The sequence below is a fragment of the Rattus norvegicus genome, chromosome 3, assembly GCF_021556685.1.
Source record: "Rattus norvegicus strain SHRSP/BbbUtx chromosome 3, alternate assembly SHRSP_T2T, whole genome shotgun sequence".
Classification (NCBI taxonomy): Eukaryota; Metazoa; Chordata; class Mammalia; order Rodentia; family Muridae; genus Rattus; species Rattus norvegicus.
In genome coordinates, this window is record NC_141536.1 from 10,949,185 (window position 1) to 10,969,921 (window position 20,737).

General features: G+C 49.7%; 1 protein-coding gene across 9 annotated transcripts in view; it reads left to right on the forward strand.

Annotated features, from left to right (window-relative positions):
- Window positions 1-20,737, forward strand: part of Ak8 (adenylate kinase 8) — a 116,175-nt gene that overhangs the window by 19,682 nt on the left and 75,756 nt on the right. For all 9 annotated transcript variants that reach the window (XM_087652607.1, XM_087652606.1, XM_087652608.1 and 6 more), the window contains exons 6-8: window positions 16,806-16,887; window positions 17,370-17,441; window positions 18,467-18,667. In XM_087652607.1, the coding sequence (XP_087508733.1) occupies window positions 16,806-16,887; window positions 17,370-17,441; window positions 18,467-18,667 (355 nt within the window). The remainder of the gene's footprint in view (window positions 1-16,805; window positions 16,888-17,369; window positions 17,442-18,466; window positions 18,668-20,737) is intronic.

The window sequence follows — 20,737 nt, forward strand, 5'->3', positions numbered from 1 at the left end:
ACAGTACTGATTGGTGAGAGTGTTTTCTCTGACTCCATTGCATCCCAGTGACAGTGTCCCGGTGTGGAAGCCTGCAGTGCACAGCCGCAAATGCCTCAAGCTGAGTTACAGAGTGGTCTTGTGTGTCCCGGCAGCGAGATGCATTCTCCTGCTGCCCTTCTGTGTTTTATTGTAACACATAGAAATGCAGTATGCAGGACTAGAGATGGCTAAGCAATTAAGAGCGCTTACAGCTGTTACAGAGTTTGATTCCCAGCAATCAGGTGGCTCACAATTGCCCATAACTCCAACTTCCGGGGAATCTAATTTAATATGTATAGGTAGCTGCATACATATTTGCATACATACATGCACACACACATGTACACATAAATATGAAATAGACACAAACCCAACTGGTCACAGGGTGATGGTTTCAGGGAAACTGTGGTTCTTCCATGATTCCAGTTGTACATCTCAAGCTCGCCCTCCAAGATACAGAAGTGTCACGTAGCTCACCCTGGCATTGCATCTCTGATCCTTGTGCCCACATGTCCTAAGTGCTGGCGTTACAGACAGGGACCATGATACAGGTCTGTGAGAGTGGGGGATGGTGAGCCCAGGACTTTGCATGTGGCAGGCCATCTCTCTTCTGCCTCAGCTGCATTCTCAGCCTAACCAAGTCTGATGTCTAGAGCCTTCTAGAACCTACTTACAAGCTTGATCTATGCACCCTCCTCTCACAGGACACCTAGTTCGAAGCCAAGCTTCCAGAGTCCTTGCCAAGAGTTCCCACTGCCATCAGAATGATGACATTTCCTGCTATGGACATGTTTATGTCACAGTTGCAGCCTTGATTATATCTTATTCTGTGTGATTACGTTGTATTGTGATTGACAGTGCTGACCACACAGATATTTATAATACTTATTGCCATGGTGACTGATAACGCGCGAACAGCTTTACCTGCTGCAGCTCATCGCAGGCTCATTTTTACTATTTAGAAAGCCCGTGACCTACGGTGGCCGCCCTGATCAGGCCCACAGCATGGAGCCAGGCCAAGTGCTCCCTCTATCATCTCTCCAAGTGATTGCTGTTTCTTTCCCTCCCTCCCCCGCCCCCACTGTGTGTGTGTGTGTGTGTGTGTGTTCCCTCCCCCGCCCCCACTGTGTGTGTGTGTGTGTTCCCTCCCCCGCCCCCACTGTGTGTGTGTGTGTGTTCCCTCCCCCGCCCCCACTGTGTGTGTGTGTGTGTTCCCTCCCCCGCCCCCACTGTGTGTGTGTGTGTGTTCCCTCCCCCGCCCCCACTGTGTGTGTGTGTGTGTGTGTGTTCCCTCCCCCGCCCCCACTGTGTGTGTGTGTGTGTGTTCCCTCCCCCGCCCCCACTGTGTGTGTGTGTGTGTGTGTGTTCCCTCCCCCGCCCCCACTGTGTGTGTGTGTGTGTTCCCTCCCCCGCCCCCACTGTGTGTGTGTGTGTGTGTGTTCCCTCCCCCGCCCCCACTGTGTGTGTGTGTGTGTGTGTGTGTTCCCTCCCCCGCCCCCACTGTGTGTGTGTGTGTGTGTGTTCCCTCCCCCGCCCCCACTGTGTGTGTGTGTGTGTGTGTTCCCTCCCCCGCCCCCACTGTGTGTGTGTGTGTTCCCTCCCCCGCCCCCACTGTGTGTGTGTGTGTGTGTGTTCCCTCCCCCGCCCCCACTGTGTGTGTGTGTGTGTTCCCTCCCCCGCCCCCACTGTGTGTGTGTGTGTGTGTGTTCCCTCCCCTGCCCCCACTGTGTGTGTGTGTGTGTTCCCTCCCCCGCCCCCACTGTGTGTGTGTGTGTGTGTGTGTGTGTGTGTGTGTGTGTGCGCGCGCGCACGTGCAATGTGTGTGGAGGCCTGAGTTTGACATCAGTGTTGTACTGAGGAGGGCCTCCTGTCATGGAGGTTATGTCTCCTGAGACTCGGCCATCATTCCGTCCGTGTTCACGCCTCCCACCTCCCCACTTGTCCAACGATGGCATTGGCCTTGAAGACAGAGGTGCCTCTCTGACCTACATGTCTGTGACTGTGGTTGTGCCTCAGCCGGAGTTACCTGGAGGGGAAGAGCCACCACCTCCAGTTTGCTTTAAGATTTCTTTTAACCTTCAAGGGGCATCCGAGGCCGTTTTTCATCTCCTCCCGATGGAGACAGATTTCCAGGGCGAGGCGAGGCTTCTAATTATGAGCTTTGGTTGTTCAAAAGCAAAACAAGCCCTCACCCAAAACAAGGAGGCTCTCTCGCTTTTCGGGAGAAAAATGACACATATGCATATTCATTTATATGGTAATTATTATTATTTAGCTACGCAGGGACTAGAATTGGTAATTTAGAGCACAAAAAGATCGCAGGGAAGAGCGCTCAGGGAAACGTAACCCATCAGGAGTCTGTAGTTAATGCCCTGTTTCTTTTCTTTTCTCTGCTTTTTTCTTCTTTTGCAATCTCTTTGAAGAATTTTATTTGAAGTGACCATCAAATGCATTGGAGAAAGAGAAATTAGCAATTTGTTTCAGAACTATGAAAAGGTGGCAGCTCAACCTGCCAGAGATTTAAGAGGTGCTCCGTAGGGACGGTCACGTCCCGGAGGTCAGAGTGCCCGCACCACTTTTGTGGACAAGGGTGAGCTAAGGAGGAAGGGATGAGTTTGTGAAGCACACAGAAAGAAAGGGTCCGAAGCAGAGACTCTGTGCTGCCCTGGCCAGCATGTGGCGTTCTGCTTGATACGGGTGATTGACACTCTCTTCCTTGGTCCAGGTTTCCTCCCATGGCTTCCTTCATGTGGCTTCCCAGCCCCTAGCATGCACGAGGCCCTGCATTCAATTCCCAGCACTGCATCAAAAAACCCAATATGACAGAAAAAAAAGTGAATTTATTTTTGGCCACAGTAATCCATTCAAATAGTTCAGAGCTCAGAACATACGGACGGCCCTTCTGGCCACCCTAAACCACCACCACCATATGGTTCTTCCCCTCAAGACAGCTATGGGGAAACCTGCCTTGGATGCTCACCCTTCAGAAGATGCTGCTATACACAGAGGAGATGGCATTTCTTTAAAACAGATATGAATCTGGGTACGGCACAAATCTGTAACCCAGCTGGGGGGACAGAGACAGGCGGATCCCTAGCCTGAGAGTCTAGCAGAATCAACTTCTACATGCACACATACATATGTGCAGCCTCCACATGCAAACATAACACCTGTGCATTCTCCACATGCACACATGCACACACACATGCACAGCCTCCACATGCATACATGCACACACCTGTGCAGCCTCCACACGCACGCATTCACCTGTGCACTTAACTTTTCCAAGCTATGTCCTTACAACCCCAGAACCCTCCTCAGCAGGGCTGCCTGCATTTGGCATTGATCCCCCACTCCCACTGGATACCCAGGCCTTTGAGTTCTCCTCTGGACTGACCCCACCCTACTCAGGACCTTGACACTGTTTTCTACTTCCTGGTGCCCACAGCTGTGTAGAAAATATGCAAGACTCTCCCTCCCCCTCCTTCTCCTCCTTCCCCTCCCCCCCCTCCATCTCCTCTCCCTCTTTTACCAACCTTCTTTTCTTCCCCTTTCCGCCCACCTGCCCAAGTGCTGAGGTCAGAGTTGTGCATGCCCACCTAGCTGACACTGCTCTCCAGCAGAAAACACAGAAGGAGCCAGAGCCATCGTCCCCCTGAGACTCTCAGATGTTCTCACCTAGCTCCTCCAATAGCGGCATTTCTTAACTCCGTCCAAGTAGACACCGGGACAGCACATGGTGCTGAGCACTGCGCTGGAGCTCCTCAACCAGAGAATGAGGTGGTCACTGACAGGGACCGTGCACTGCACCACCTAAGCCTGGGAGACTCTCTGGTCATTTCCTGTCTGCATGCCCCAGCCCAGCTCTCTGAGAGGTGGCTTAGACCCAGCAGAGGTGGACACAAGCTACCTTGATTGTAGACCCAAAGAAGAGGATCCAGGTGGCTGACATGAGATCCGGCTCACTGAGACGCATACCACATGGGTTATTTTTAGCCGATGTTTGTAATGCAAGGAGAGGGGAGAGATGTTCAATGCACTGTTCACTGAGTGCCCAGGCTCTAGGAAGTGAAGAATCTCCAAGTCTCTCACATGGTGCCTATGCTCTGTAAATATTGATGGAAGGAAGGAAGGGATGCCACTTGGAGCTGTCCACCACCATGGCAATAAAACCCTCTCCAAGTTGCTGCTGGCCAGCAGAGTGGGGATGGTGGTTAAAGTCCAATAGAGGCACGTGGTCAGGGTGGAAAGTTTAAGAGGAGGTGTGAGCACTGTGGACATGCTTGTATTCAGGCTCCGTCACAGAGACAGAGCAGCTGCTGCCCTGGGTGCTTTAGATGGATGGTGGGGGGTTCTCTGGTGACACCCTGATGAAGGTCCCCACCATTTATGTTCCCAAGTTTCTCGTTCACCCTTGGTCTCCCACACGCTGATCACATTCAACCGTTACATCCCTAGCTGGCAGCACATCCTGACCGGGGCTTCGGGTTCTTCGGAGCCTCTTTCATGCTTACGCGGCGCCCTCTGCTGTGTAGTTTCCCAGTTTTTTTCTTTATTCCTTCCATTAATAGAAATGAGGTTCAACCAACAGGATGTCTGCTGTTAAGCCACAAAGCCTTGTGGATGAATTCAAGCTTATTTTCTTAGTATCCTCTCTGCTTGTTTGAGAAAGGATCTCATACTGTAGCCTAGGATAGCCTCTCTCTCTCTCTCTCTCTCTCTCTCTCTCTCTCTCTCTCTCTCAGCAATCCTCCTGCCTCAGCTTCTGAAGTGCTGGGATTACAGGTGTACCATCACCCTGACTCTGGTGGTATGACTAGGCATGGCCCCCATAGGCTCATGTGTTTCAATACTTGGCTATAGGGAGTGGCTCTATTAGGAGGTACAGTCTTGTTGGAGCAGGTGTGCCCTTGTTGGATGAAGTGTGGCATTGTGGGAGTGGAGCTTTGTGGTCTCCCATGCTCCAGCTACACCCTGTGACATGTCACCTTCTGCTGCCTGTGGATCCAGATGTAAAACTCCCGACTCCTCCAGCACCATGTCTGCCTGCATACCGGCATGTTTCCCATGGTGATGATAATGAGTTAAACTTCTGAACCTGTAAGCCAACCCCAATTAAATGCTTTCTTGATAAGAGTTGTCATGGTCACGGTGTCTCTTAACAGCAAAAAACCCCTAAGACATCGACTTTCCTGTTTCAACATATACTTTCATAGGTTTTCTTCTCAGAAATTATCTCCTTAAAACCTTTTACAAGAAGAGAAACTGGGGCTAGTGAGATGGTCTATCGGTGGAGCACCTGCCGTGTAAGTGCCAGGAAGGCAGAGACAGGCAAACTGGGTAAAAGCGAAAGCCCCATCACAGAAGCTGGAGGGCTGGAGAGATGGCTCAGTGGTTAAGTCCCTGCTGCTCTTCCGGGGACTCAGGATTGGTTTGGGGGGCCAGTGGTTCGGTTCCCAGCCCCCACATCAGGTGGCTCACAGCTGCCTACAACTCCAGCTCCAGGGTACCTAAAGGCCCCTCCTGGAGTCCATCAGCACCTAAAATAATAACGAGGAGAGGGAGGAGGAGGAGGAGGAAGAGGATGAGGATGTGGAAATTCCTGAGGAAGACATCTGAGCATGACCTCTGGCTTCCACACACATGCGTATACAAATGCATGCATGCACAAACCCTGAACATGTACACACAGACAGACACACAGATAACTAGAGGAGAGGAACTGAGGTGCTTGGGGACTTGGCTGTGGTTTGAGGGCCAGTGGGCCAGAACTGAGGGTGTTTTCCAGACCACCACAACAGAGCTTTAGGTCAGCTGCTGTCACTGTGGCTTTACACACTTGTGCCAGGCCCTGTTCTGTTGCCAGAACCAGATCCATGAGGACAGTCAAAGTCTGGGAAAACTGGGGCACTTGGGCAGGTGGGCGGAAAGGGGAAGAAAAGAAGGTTGGTAAAAGAGGGAGAGGAGATGGAGGGGGAGGGGGAGGAGGGGAAGGAGGAGAAGGAGGGGGAGGGAGAGTCTTGCATATTTTCAGTGTGGACTTGTGGAATACCAAGAGCCTTAAAGGACACTTTCAGGACCATGATCTAACAGTGTCGGTAGCACATCATACCTAGGAGTGCAGTCTTTTACACAGGGGGCCCTAAAGGGAGAACCAGCCGTAACCAGCCTCCGGGTCTTGAACAGTTGCTTGTCCCCAGGCTGGAAAGCAACTGGGCATAATTCAAGAACCCAGATACCCTGTGTTCTGCTCACTGCGTTTCAGACTGAGGGGTAGGGTTGTAAGCAGAAGAAGGCACACACAGTGAAGAATACAACTGCCGCCTGGGAGGAAGTTCCCACAAATTGTGGAGAGCCAGCATTTGCTGGCGCACACACCCGCCAGTGGCCCTGAACAACTGACCCATAAAGGCAAGAGAGGGCAGAGGGTCTGCAGTAAGGAAATTAGCTTGCTTGGCCTATCAATTCACCCAAAGGAAGCATGGCACCCATTGCCCAGAGGAAGGGCAGGAAGTGAGTGCATGAGGCTGGTCTATGTGCTAGGGATAGAGCAGACAGCAGGTTGGGGATAGAGCCCAGTTGGTAGAATGCTTGCTTAGCATGCAGGAGGCCTACATTTGATCTCCCAATACTGCATAAAACCAGGCATGATGGCACACCTGTAATCCCAACAGTCGGGAGGTGGAGACAGGAAGATCATCAGTTCAAGGTCATCCTGGGCTACACTATTGAGTTCAAGGTCATCCTGGGCTACACTATTGAGTTCAAGGTCATCCTGGGCTACACTATTGAGTTCAAGGTCATCCTGGGTAGGTGAGATCCTGTCTCAAGAGAGAAAAAAAAGAGGCCAGCTCTGGGGTTGGGGATTTAGCTCAGTGGTAGAGCACTTGCCCAGCAAGCACAAGGCCCTGGGTTTGGTCCCCAGCTCTGAAAAAAAGAAAAAAGAAGAAGAAAAAAGAAAAAAAAAAAGAGAGAGAGGCCAGCTCTGACCCTTGGAGGGGGTTGGAAGCTGGGTTGTCTCCCCTCCTGAGAGCCACAGAAATGCCTTGGCTATTGTCTTTACTCCACATAGAACCTAAAGCTCCTCTTGGTACTCACAGATAAGTTTCTTTTAGACCTTGTGTGCAATCATGACAATTCTGATTTCCCAACAAAGTTGGAACACTGAATGTGTTTCTGACCCTCAGTTTTACGTTTACTCGGTGTGTTTCTAGAAACTCCACCCTCATTTTTGGTCATAGGTCATAGGTGCTTGACGGCAGAGATGTAACCCAAGCTAAGGAGCCCAATCGATTGCACAGAGCCAGGGGCTGCCTGCTAACCCCCTTGCAGTGTTACTGGACTCACATCAGAGCCTGTCAGTCCAAGGACATGGGCTGCTAAGCCGCTGTGGAGGGTCAAGGGTTGGTAGCTGTTGCTGACATACCTGAGGCTCTGAGGCCTCATTGCAGACGTATCTAGGACGGAAGGGGCTGGAAACAAAGCCGAGGCTTGAACTCTGCTCAGAAGCAGGTAAACAGCCATGGTGTAGGGTGAGGAACGTCACTACCACATTACCAGCCCTCCCTGGAGGGCCATGGAACCTCACCGTGACTGAGGTCATGGTGAATGTGATCTGGTACTGGCCTGGGAGGTGTGGGCCGATGTCTGCAGGCTGAGCGACAGGCACAGTGTGGCCGGAAGAAGGCACAGGAGGCCTCAGATTCCCTCTCCAGCCACTGGATGACCTGGAGTTTTTCCTGGAGCAGTGATGGGAGTCCGGTCAAAGTCATGCAAAGACAAAGGTTCAGGTTGACAGGGAAAGTAGCTGTGCCTTCGAGATCAGGGGTTCGGGACTGGGGTGGTTCAGAGCAAATAGTCAAAGGACACTGAGGCTAGGCGAAGACGGTTGTCTTTTGGGTGGGAATCGGGTAGAGTTTAGAGTGCAGTACCAATAGAGGGGATCGGACAGCCGGGGGCAGGCGGTGGGGACGGTGGCTGGTGTGTGGCTGGTGCCGGCGGAGGGATGAGCCATCATATTGTTGAATTGACCTATGTGGCCACCCCAGTGCCGTGCCTGCTCCAGAACTTCATGGGAACTTCACTTTCTCTGAACTATTTTAGGAAACTAACAGGATTACACTGAGAGAGTTGGGCTGTGTGAACAAAAGCAAACTATGGGATTATTTTGTTGGGGAAAGGGTTGTTTTGAGATCTTCTCTCACTATTTAGCCCAGGTTGATCTTGAACGTATAGCTGTCCTGCCTCAGGCTCCCCAGTCCTGAGATTCTAGGTGTCCTTTGTGCCATCCCCATCCCCAAAGGAAATGACTATGTTTTACTATCGAAAGGGTCCTTAGAGGCATCCTATCATCCTGTTGGCTCCTGTTTTGTATCATGAGTAGCATGCCCATTCATTCAATCTCAGCTAGATGGGCAGAACTAAGCCGAGATCCTCCGGGCCAGAGGATGATCAGGAGAACCCATACTCTGGCTTCTTTTTGAGGAGTCAGGGAAGGAGGGAAGCACATCACAGACACCTGAGGCCCCGCCCCCGCCCCGCCCCTCAAGCCCACAGCTGATCTTTCCTGTATGGAATCACAATACTGACAGCTGAACAACCGGGTTGGCGAAGGGGTGTGTGGTGGTATAGTCAGGCACGAGTTTGAGCACTGAGAATTAACTCATCTGTGCCCTTGGCAGACTGAAGTATGTCCGAACCAGGTCCTGTTGGGGACTGGGGTCAGGGAGAAGGCCAGCCTCTCCTCCCTGTGGCCCACTTCTCTGTTGAGTTCTGCAGACCCAAGTAGGATTCCTTCCTACAGGCAGGCGGAGAAAAGAGTCTAGCCACCGGGAGGGAGTAGACATGAGTCTGAAGCTAGATGATCAGGTATAAAGTTCCCAGCCAGTCTGAGCCAGGCACACAAAGAACAGCTCACTTTTCTCAAAACTCTGAGGGCCATAGTAAATCTAGAGACGTACACCCATCTTTACCCCTGAGCCCTCCTTTTCTCTTACATGTTGGGGACCACATAGCATTTCGTTTAGAGAAAAAGGAGGGTGGTGGTGGGTTTCTGTTGCTTCTCACACTTGCCTTGGTAACTCAGACTCTGGACCAAGGGAATGTGATTGAAATCCAAGCCTCAGGCCTCTGTGGTCTCCTGGGGGCCCTGGAGGATGCAGCCAAAAGCTCCCAGACGCCTCCCACGTAGCCTTCTCCAGTGGTCCTCAGCTGGGGCCAGAGGATGATAGGGAGAACCCATACTCTGGCTTCTTTTTGAGGAGTCAGGGAAGGAGGGAAGCACATCACAGAGCCAGCGGCCCAGAGGGCAACCAAGTTTCCCACAGGCCTCGCTAATTGCGCTTTGATAAGTCAGGAGGGCAGAAAGGGCCAGTGTTGTGCACAGTGCAGGCTGAGCCTCGCACGTCAGGCTGAACTCTGCTGAGCCTCGACAACTTCCCCGGGCTGCCTGGCTTCTCTGCTTCCCTTTCTTGCAGCTGTGACATCTGCTCAGTGCCTGTCCCTCCTGTGATACCATACCCCTTACAGCTGTGCAGGCCCCCAGCTCTGTGCAGAGTGCCCTGAGCATACGGCCTTTTTGATGTGTGATAAAACAGAGCCGAGCCACGGGGGTATGGTGAGCTGAGGCATCGGAATATCAATTAACCTGCTCGGAACAAAGCTGGGGCTCCAGTGTGGAACAGACAACTCACTGAAGTGTCAAGAAAATGGATAATGTATCTAATTAGGGGTTGCCTGACACCTCAGCACCAGGCCGGTCCTGGCCACTGGACCCGAGAACCTAGCAGAACACAGTGGTGGCAATTGTCTCGATGTCCCTGGCATGGTAGGCATCAGTTGGTGTTTCCTGATTAACTACTGCTTGCTTTAGTGAACATGTTCTCAGCTCCAATCGCCATTTCCCCCGGAAACTGCAGCCTGTTTTACAACTGTGCAGTGATCGAGCCACTGTGTGCATGAGTGTGTGTCTGTGTGTGTGTCTGTGCAAGCACACGCTCTGAGGAAGAGGGCTTTCTGAGCACTGAGCCTGGGGATGCTCACACTGAAGCCTTTATCCACTACTGTCCCTCCAAGGGCAACTGATGTAGACCCACATGGACAGCACAGGGATAGGTGTGTCCATGGACGCCTGCCCTGTGTGACAGGTGACTTCCTTGTCACAGGAGCCCCCTTCTTTATAGTTTATCTTCCCCATCAGAGCAGACCTGGAGACACCCTTCCTCTTCCTAGGGTCTCCAACCCGAATAGGATGTTACCATAAGCCCAGGAGTCCAGGGCTCCTGGTCTCCTGTTTTCCTGGTCATTGGGAACCCAGTTTTTGTTTGAACAAAGTGTGTGAGCGCTGTTCCTGAGATCAGCTTTAAGGACTTCAGACCAGTCCTGAAATCCACTGTGGAGTCATGCTCAGTGGGGCAATCCAGAAGTGACTCAAACCTGCAATCCCAAAACTTGGAAGGTGAGTTGAGGCAGGAGGATTGATACAGAGGTATGAGACCAGCCTAGTTACATACCAAGACCCTGTCTTTAAAACAAAGGCTGGATGTGGTGATGCACACCTGTGATCCCAGCACTCGGAGGCAGAGGCAGAAGGATCTCTGAGTTTGAGGCTAACCTGGTCTACAGAGCGAGTTCCAGGAAAGCAAGAACTACACTACTACTACCCTGTCTCAGAAAACCAAAAGCCAGAAAACAAACCAAAAGAAAGGAAGAAAGGAAGGAAGGAAGGAAGGGAGGGAGGAAGGAAGGAAGGAAGAAAAAGAGAGGAAGGAAGGAAGGAAGGAAAGAAGGAAGGGAGGAAGGAAGGAAGGAATAAGGAAAAGAGAAAAAGAAAGGAGAAAAGGAAAGAAAGGGAGAGAAAAGAAAAGAAAAGAAGAGAAGAGAAAAGAAAAGAAAAGAAAAGAAAAGAAAAGAAAAGAAAAGGGGGCTAAAGCTGAACAACTAGCTCTTGTACTAGAGATAGCTGTATGTATCTGGGCTTGTGATTACTCCCCAGTGCCCATCATAGGAAGTGTGTGTGTGTGTGTGTGTGTGTGTGTGTGTGTGTGTGTGTGTGTGTGTGTGTAAGAATTTAACTGAAGTACCTGAGGATTCCGGTCCCCTCTTCCAGATCTGAAAGGGAGGGGTAGGCAGCAGCTTCTCCTCAGCCCCCATGGCTGCCCACCACTGTAGGAGCTCCTTCTGCCCTAACAAGGTCAGTGCCTATAACAAAGACTCGAGGGATCCAAAGACTGTTAATTCTCTCTCTCTCTCTCTCTCTCTCTCTCTCTCTCTCTCTCTCTCTCTCTCTCTCTCTCTCTCTCGTTCTGAAACCAAGGCCCTGTGGCAGTACTTCCCTATATAGAGAATTAATGAAATGTTGCCTGGTTTTTCCAACTGCTTTAGGCAGTAAATTTGTTTAGCTTTCTACAAAACCACACGGGGAGGCTTTGGCACCTAAATATTTCCAAGGTGAAGAAATAGGATCATGATGGTGTGTGTGAATGCATGTATGAATGTGCATGTCCATGTGTGTGTAGAGGCCAGAGGTCAATATCTGATGTCATCTATTTCTCTCCAGCTTGTGTATTTTCTTGTTTGCTTGTTTGTTTTCGAGACAGGGTTTCTCTGTGTAGCCCTGGCTGAACCTGGAACTCACTATGTAGACCAGGCTAACCTAGAACTTAAAAGATCTGCCTGCCTCTGCCTCCTGAGAGCTGGGATGATGTCATGTGCCACTTTGCCTGGCTCCGCCTTATTTTTTGAGAAAGTCTCTAACTGAGCCTTGAACTTACCATTCAGTTAGACTGGCTGGCCAGGGAGCCCCTGAAATCCTCTTGTCTCTAGTTCCTCAGAGCTGGGGTTTTAGACACACCCTGACTTTTTATGTGTATCCTGGAGAATTCAAGCTTGGCCCCCATGTTTGTGCAGCAAAGTCTTGATTCTAAGGAAAGATGCCATTTGCCCTCCGTCTCGTAAGTCAGGATGTGGGGTATAGGCTCACCCTGTCAGTCCATCTTCCAGCCACAGACACTGACTCTTCAGGATGCCTGGGAGGGTCTCTGGGAAGTGGAGGGCTTCTTTGGCCTCCCTTCACTGTGAGGTGGACTCAAAGCTGTTTGATTGCTGGCTTGCTTTCACTCTTAAAAAGTTCACTTTTGCTGTGTCAGAGTTTCAAATCTAAAGATGTAGTGTGCGTGCGTGCATGCGTGTGTGCATGTGTGTGTGTGCGCGTGTGTGTGTGCATGTGTGTGCATGTGTGTGTGTGTGCGTGTGTGCGCGTGCGTGCGTGTGTATGTGTGTGTGCCTGTGTGTGTGCGTGCGTGGTCTAACTCTAGACTCTCTGGACTTGAAAGGACTGTAGCAACTGTTAAGTGCAGGAGTTGCTGATGGGCAGAAGAAAGCAAACGGGAAAACGAGTCACTGGCTTCTGCATAGACCATCAGCTGCTCATGAATTAATCTACGCCATCAGTGTTACTCCGAAGTCCTCAGAGCCTCTGTCCTGCAGGAAACTCAACAAAAAATGTTTTGATGCTCACTTGAAAGAGTACATTTTTTGAAAAAGGAGGAGGAAAGATTCTATTAAATATAAAACAATAAACCATAAAATTGTGATAACTTTAAAGGTTAAACAAACATAGCTTAGTAATCTACAAAGAAAGAGGTGACAGCCAAGTTCCTGGCAGCCATTACAGTCTGAAAAGAAAGGCCTCTGATGGGGAGAGCTGTTCTGGGCCAAGGTTGGGACGGCTGGGAGCCTCCAGGTAGCAAAGTAGATCTCAGCCTCCTGTGTTCACAAAAGAAAGCATCGTTCTATTAAATTTTCAGTCTGAAACCATGAGCGAGCACGCTTTAAATACAAGAGAATATTTACCTCCTTTTGTAGTAGGAAAGGCCTTTTTATGCACCCACAAACACCATAGTCCAAAGCAGAGGCACTGACTTAACAAAAACTCCTTGAGCACACACTTGGCAGTTACAGGCAAACGTTGGAAAATGTGGCAAGGATCTGCCTCAAATGGCTATGGTAGTGTTTGACAATGTGGATTTGATTCTTAATGTGTAAATTAAAGCAGTCTGGGGTATATTATATTTTGTGGGACAGGTTTTCTCCCGGAGTAGTGTCCAGCATTGGTAACTATGCAGGGAAGGGAGACAGGTGCTTTGCCACCAGTCACAAACTGTGGTATGATGGAGCTGGAGAGGTGGCCCAGCAGGTGAGTGCTGTGACTGCTCTGAAGAACTGAGTTCAAGTCCCACCACCCACATCAGCTAGTTCACCACTCTATAACTTCAGCCCCAGGGAATCTGAGGTCTCTTTCTGGCCTCTGAGGGCATCCATGGCACATGCAGACATACAACCACATAATAACCTTTAAAACAAAAGTTTAAAATACACACACACACACATACTACACACACACACACTACACACACACACACTATACACACACATACTACACACACACACTATGCATACATACACACACACACTATACACACACACACCATACATACACACACACACATACACCACACACACACACACACACAAGCACACCATACATATACACACACACATCACACACCATACATGCCACACACACCACACATACACAGACACACACATACCATACACACCACACACTACACACATATACCACACACACACACACATATATATATACACACACACACATCACACACCATACATGCCACACACACCACACATACACAGACACACACATACCATACACACCACACACTACACACATATACCACACACACACACACATATATATATACACACACACATCACACACCATACATGCCACACACACCACACACACACACCACACACATATATACACACACATCACACACCACACCATACATACCACACACACCACACACACACACACATACACACACACACACACACACACACACAATTCTAAATTGATTTTATTCCCCTTCGCATCCCCCAGATAGGGTTTCTCTCTGTAGCCTTTGCTGTCCTAGAACTCACTTTGTAGACCAAGCTAGCTTCAAATTCTGCCTCTGGAGGCTCAAATTAAAGGCATGGGCTACCATGCCTGACCTGGGAAAGCTCACTTTTAATCTGGATTATCTGAGGTGGGATGATGCACTTTCAGTCCACATTTTTTTTGAGGTGGAAAATTCAACCTTCAGTGTGGGTCTCGCCTTGTGCAGGCAGCCTGTATGAGGCATGGAGGAAGGGAGCTCTCTCTGCCTGCCCGCCCTCGCTCTCACTGGCAACTCCATTCCTCCACTGGCATTGGAGCTGATGTTTTGGTATCCCAGTGTATACTGAAGACCATCTGAGACTTCTAGCCTCATGGACAAAACGACGATTAGATTCTTCTTGTTCATAGTCGGTCATTGTTGGACAAGCTGAGCCACAAGGCTGTGCCACTCTACCATACATACATGTACATGTATATGTCTATGTAGTCTATGTATGATGTATGTCTATCAGTTCTGTTCCTCTAGAGAACCCTAATACGTTGTGTGTTATGTGTGAATCACATGTACACATTTCCTGTAAAGGCAAGGGGGACCTCAGTTGCTCTTCCTCAGGAACAGCATCCACCTTGTTATAGGGGACAGTTGTCTTTCGCTGTCTGGGCTGTCTGTCCAGCCAGCCCCAGCAATGCATTTGTCTCCACCTTCAAGGGTTGGGATTGGATTGTAAGTGTGCACTGCCACGCTTGGCTTTGATCCTGGTGACTCCTTGTCTTAGCAATCCTGTATCCCAGAGAAAATTCAACATACGAAAGGGCTGTGCACCCAAAGACGCTCCCTGCAGTGACATTTATGATGGTGTAGTCAGGGTTCTCTAGAGTAACAAACTTACAGAATGAATATGTGTAATTACAGAATCATATATGTGTAATATATGATGTATATGTATGTGTGTATGTATATATGTACATACATATATGATGTCTATATATGGATCTATTAGAATGACTTACAGGCTCTGGTTCAGCTAGCCCAATGGTGGCTGACTGAACAAAATGTCAAATAATCCAGTGGTTGTTTCTGTCTTGAGGCTGGATGTCTCAGTCGTCTTCAGTAGATGTCAGAATCCTGAAGAAGGCTCCAGTGCCACTGAAGAAATGGACATTCTAACAAGGTTGAGGGTTTAACAGGCAGAGAGAACGTTACCTTCTATGCCCTTAGATAGGCTTCCAGCCAGTGGCTTGGCCCAGATTAAAGGTGTGTCAAAATTCAGGATAAAGGAGTGTCTTCCTACCTCAGAGTTGTTCTGTATTAGAAGTGGCTCTTTCTACTTCAAATTCAGCAAAACTCCCTCACTCATGTGCCCTCCATTTTTTAACATTTTTTTTTCCGGGGCTGGGGACCGAACCCAGGACCTTGCGCTTCCTAGGCAAGTGCTCTACCGCTGAGCCAAATCCCCAACCCCGTGCCCTCCATTTTTAAAAAAATTTTAGTTAATTCCAGATGTAGGCAAGTTGGCAACCAAGAATAGCCATCACAGATGGTGAAAGATGTTTACAGATTCGTGGAGCTGTGGGTGAAGCTGGCAGCACGGCTCAATCACTTAGGGGATGTGGTATAAACCTTCAGAAACAGAGGCAGTGAAGGCCCATGCTGGCATGGACACCTGCTGAGGGCAGCTGGGGACAGCCAGAACGTCAGGGGCCTGCCGTGCGTTTGTGCGCGAGCACTGGCTCCAAAGGTTCACCAGCAAAGGTGTTGCTGCTGTCAGGAACACTTCTTTGGCTTCAAAGATTCCAGCACTCTTTAGACCTCCTGAAATACCATGTAAACTAGGGAGGGGCTACTCAGCAGGTAAAGGTGCTTGCTGTCAACTTTGGTGGCCTGAGTTCAATCCCTGGGACCCACATAGGGTAGTAGCCAAGAACTAACTTTTGATTTGATCCTCTTTTTTTTTTTTTTTTTTTCCCCAGAGCTGGGGACCGAACCCAGGGCCTTGCGCTTGCTAGGCAAGTGCTCTACCACTGAGCCAAATCCCCAACCCCTAAGAACTAACTTTTGAAAATTGTCTTCTGACCTCTGCTTGTGTGCTGTGGCACTTACACGGCACATACTTACACACTCATACATACACACTCACACAGCACTCACACACATGCACACATGCACACACTCACACAGCACACACATACTCACACATGCACACACTCACACAGCATACAATACATGCACACACACAGCAGACACACACACGCATACACACAGCACACACATACTCACACATGCACATACTTACACAGCACACACATACTCACACATGCACACACTCACACAGCACACACATACATGCACACACACAGCAGACACACACACGCATACACACAGCACACACATACTCACACATGCACACACTCACACAGCACACACATACTCACACATGCACACACTCACACAGCACACACATACATGCACACACACAGCAGACACACACGCATACACACAGCACACACATACTCACACATGCACATACTTACACAGCACATACACACCCCCACATGCACACACTTACACAGCACACACATACTCACACATGCAGACACTCACACAGCAGACACTCACACACACATGCACACACTTACACAGCAGACACACACATGCACACACTCACACAGCTCACACATGTACACACTCACACATGCACACACTCACACATGCACACACTCACACATGCACACACACTACCCACCCACTCACAGATGCATGCACAAAATAAAGAAAGGTAGAAACATAGTGAAGAAGCTCTCCATGCTGTTTACCTAGGGCTGGATCCTGGATGGCATCCCCGAGAGGCGGGAGCAGGCTCTGATGATCCAGACCCTGGGACTGGCACCCAAGCACGTCAGTGAGTAGCCCCTGCCCCAGCTGCCCTGAGTACACACTATGCTTTAGCACTGGCCACCCCCATCCTCTACCCTAGGCCCAATCCCTGCCCACAGGACAGTTTCAAGGGCCTGGGACCCAGCAGGAAAAAGGCACATTAGGTGAAGTTGAGCCTCACTCACAAACTAAATGTGTTTAGGGTTTGTCAGTAAGAAAAGTGGGGTTCCTTGTGTAAGGAATCCCTCTGCTATAGGCCTCTTTAGGAAACCAAGGGAAGGAAGAGCGGCAGGGTCTGAGTCACAGAGATCTCTACACTGTGATTTTCCACAGTGAGAACTGACAGCCAGGAACATGTCCCACCACAGACCTGTCTCGGGATGGTTTAGTGCCATCTGGGAGATGGGTGACACGGGGTGGGGGGTGAGTGTTATCGCACGGCAGAGGTCTGAGACACGCGGCACCTGAGCCCAGCACACCTGGCTTGTTCCTTTCTTCTCTATTCAGTCGTGCTTAGCGCTCCAGACTCCGTCCTGATCGAGAGAAATGTGGGGAAACGGATTGATCCTGTCACTGGAGGTACAGCCCCCACAACCCCACCCAAGGGATTCAAAGACAGGGAGAGAACACCCCTGTCCCACTGTCTGCTCTGGGCATTCAGAGGCCACAGCTGAGAGGGCCTGGCTCAGACTCAGAAGCCACTGGGAACAGAAATCCCAGCAGGCAAGGGAAGATGTCATCTTGGGTAATGGTGGCCTGGTCCTTAGGAAACTGGACTCTGGGCATTGACTGTGCCCAGGAAGCTGGACTCTGTGGAGCTTGCCTTGAGGCTCAGGTTCATGCACAGGGGACATTGCTCAGGGGGACTTGTGCCCCTCTTCCTGGGAAGCCACATGTCCCACGTTGTGTGGAGGAGTAAGGCGTATGAGTTTCCTAAAGATCCCGTCTTCACTGAGGGACAAGGGGAAGGTACCTCTCCTGGGCTCGGTTTTCTCTGGACTTGGGGTGAAATTCCAAATTTCTGTGAGGATCAATTGAGTCTACAAGGCCCATCCTAGGTCCCAGCACAAAGGGAGCACTCAGAGGTCCACGTCTGCTCTCAGCTCCAGGCTGACAGGCACTGCTGTCTGTTTTTCTTGAGGTGATAAGGAGTCTATGAGTCATAGATCCTGATTGGCCTCATGCCTGCTATGTGGTTGAGGGTGACTTTGGACTTCTGATCCTCCTGTCTCCGTTCTAGAAGGCCTAAGAAGAGGGAGCCACTTGAGGGTCCCCAGCTTTGGCATGTTCTGGAGGCGGAATGGTATACCAGCTTAGGTTTGAGACAGTTGCCATGACTCCACCAAACCTGTGAATGTCACGGACCACCATGCCTGGTTTGTGTGGGAATCAAACCCAGGGCTTTGTGGATTTGAGGCAAACACTTTGCCAACTAAGCTACAACTCCTCCAACCCCATCACTGTGTTGTTGTTTCTATGAAGAACAGCTTATGTTCTTCACGCATCGATGTTGTTAGTGAGACACTTGTTGGCTGGGAATTGTTAGCAGCAGAGCCTGCAGCAGCCCCTGGTGGCACTCTCACCCTGTGCCTCTCCCTGTGCAGAGATCTATCACACCACCTTCGACTGGCCCCCTGAGCTTGAAATACAGAACAGGCTGATACAGCCAGAAGGCATCTCGGAGATAGACACAGCGAAGAAGCTGCTGGAATACCACAGGCACATCATCAGGATTCTTCCTTCCTACCCTAAAATCCTGAAAACTATCAGCTCAGACCAGCCATGTGTGGATGTCTTCTACCAGGGTAAGTACAGCAGGCTTCCTCACCTCAACCCACACAAGGGCCAGGGCCCACTCTGAATACCTGACTACCCTCCCTGTCCCAATATCCTCAGGCTGGGAACAGCAGTGGCTGGGGTATGTGGGCACCCTGGGAGGCAAGTCACTGATGGGCCACCCTCCCCCAGCCCTGCCCCAGGGCTAAAATCTGACACTCCTGTGATTGTATCCCCAGCCCACAGAGGGGTTGACAGTGTTCTGGTTAGGGAATGGCAGGGACAGAATGGTAGTAAAGGTTTGGAGCCTGATCTTGAAGGAGAAGAAAGAGAAATAATTCAGACAAAAACATATTCATCAACACAAAACAGGCAAGGGGACATGAGCCAGAGTAAGCTGCTTGCTACCCACTACCACACTTCATAGCTGTCCCCGTATGTAACAGGTGCTCAAGGGCAGCCTTGCAAAAGGGCTATTTATAAATATTAAAAAATATTTAAATCTTGATGTTTCAAAATCCACTTATCTCCTCCTGTGTGATACCAGGGGGGAAAGGCATTTAAAGTGTTTTGACAAAATAAAATGACAGCAGACATTTGAGACCCTTGATGGCCCCTTTCTCATAGTCTCTTTCAAATCTCTTCAAGGAAAAAAGTGGGGTGCTGGCTGGTATGGCTCTCAGTTGGAAGGGTGCCTGAAGTGTTGGCTTCCACATAAAACCTGGCATACTGGCCCACGCCTGTAATCCCAGGTCTTGGCAGTTACAGACAGAAAAGCAGATGTCCAAGGCCATCTCTGCTACGTAGAGATTTTTGAGGCCAGCCTGGGCTGCATGAGACCGTGTGATTAAAAAAGAAAAAAATTGTTTTAAGCTGCGTGTGATGGTGCATCCTGGGAAGCCGGTACTTTAAAGATGCTGAGGCAGGAAAGTCAGTAAGCTGAGGCCAGCTCGGAAGTCCAGGGTGATCCTGCAGCAAACATTTTCATTTGAAAAGTCACAGAGCTACAGGCGTGGCTTCACTGGTGTTTGCTTTGCCAGCCTGAGGTTAATCTCCGTACCCATGTGACAAAAGCCAGGTGTGATAATCCATGATTGTAGCCCCAAGGCTGGGAGGTCCAGACAGAGAGAGGTACAGACCAACAGGTCCCAGCCTCACCTTCTGGGTTCCAGGCCAGTGAGACTTTGTTTCAAAAAACGAAGTGGATGGCTCCTGAGAATGTCCTCTGACTTCCACACAAATGTGTACATATGTTCACGTGCACCTGTGTGCAAGCAAACACACACACACACACACACACACACACACACACACACACACACACACACACACACACACACCCCAAAATGAAAAGTGCCATTTTGATTGGATGTAGATTTCAGAGTTATGCCAACCTTCTGCAGTCCTCTCTGGCTGGGGCCTCTCTGCGTACTCTGAAGAAGACCAGGCCCTCTCCTGCTGCATTCATCAGTGGGCAGGCATCTAGAAGGTGGTGCTGCTTGCCATGTCAGGTTGAGGCTGCCTTGCAATTTTCCAGAGCTCTGCATCTTAGAAAGATCTTTAGCAGCAAACACGTGCTCTTAAGCTAAACATCTACCACATTTATCTAATGCCACGGTTCCGAATTTACACATTAATTACTTCTAAATTACTTAATTAAATTTAAAAGTTCATATGATCATTCATAAAGAATTCATGCCTGGAATTGTAAATAAAAACGTGAGTGTCTAAATATTAATTATTATTAATTAATAATGCGGAGAGATAAATTGAAAACCAGGCTGCAAGATTCCCTCTGTGTTGTTTGTTTAATCTCTTCTCTGTGCATCCAGCAGCTGTCTATTTCCAAAAAGAATAGCTGGATGTGGAGACTGTCTGGGGGATCGTTACTTCTAATTAACTTAGTTATTTGCTGTAAATTAAGCATCATTTGTAAGCTGGCCGAGTGGCTGTGCTTTTCAGAGGTGCTGGCTTCCAGAAGAGTGGAGAGTCATGTGAGAGTACCCTGCTTTGAGCTGCCCTAGAGGAGGCATGGAACCCCAGCCACAGCGTTGAGAATTACCATGTCTGTATGTGAGGACAAGAATGACAGCTCCCTC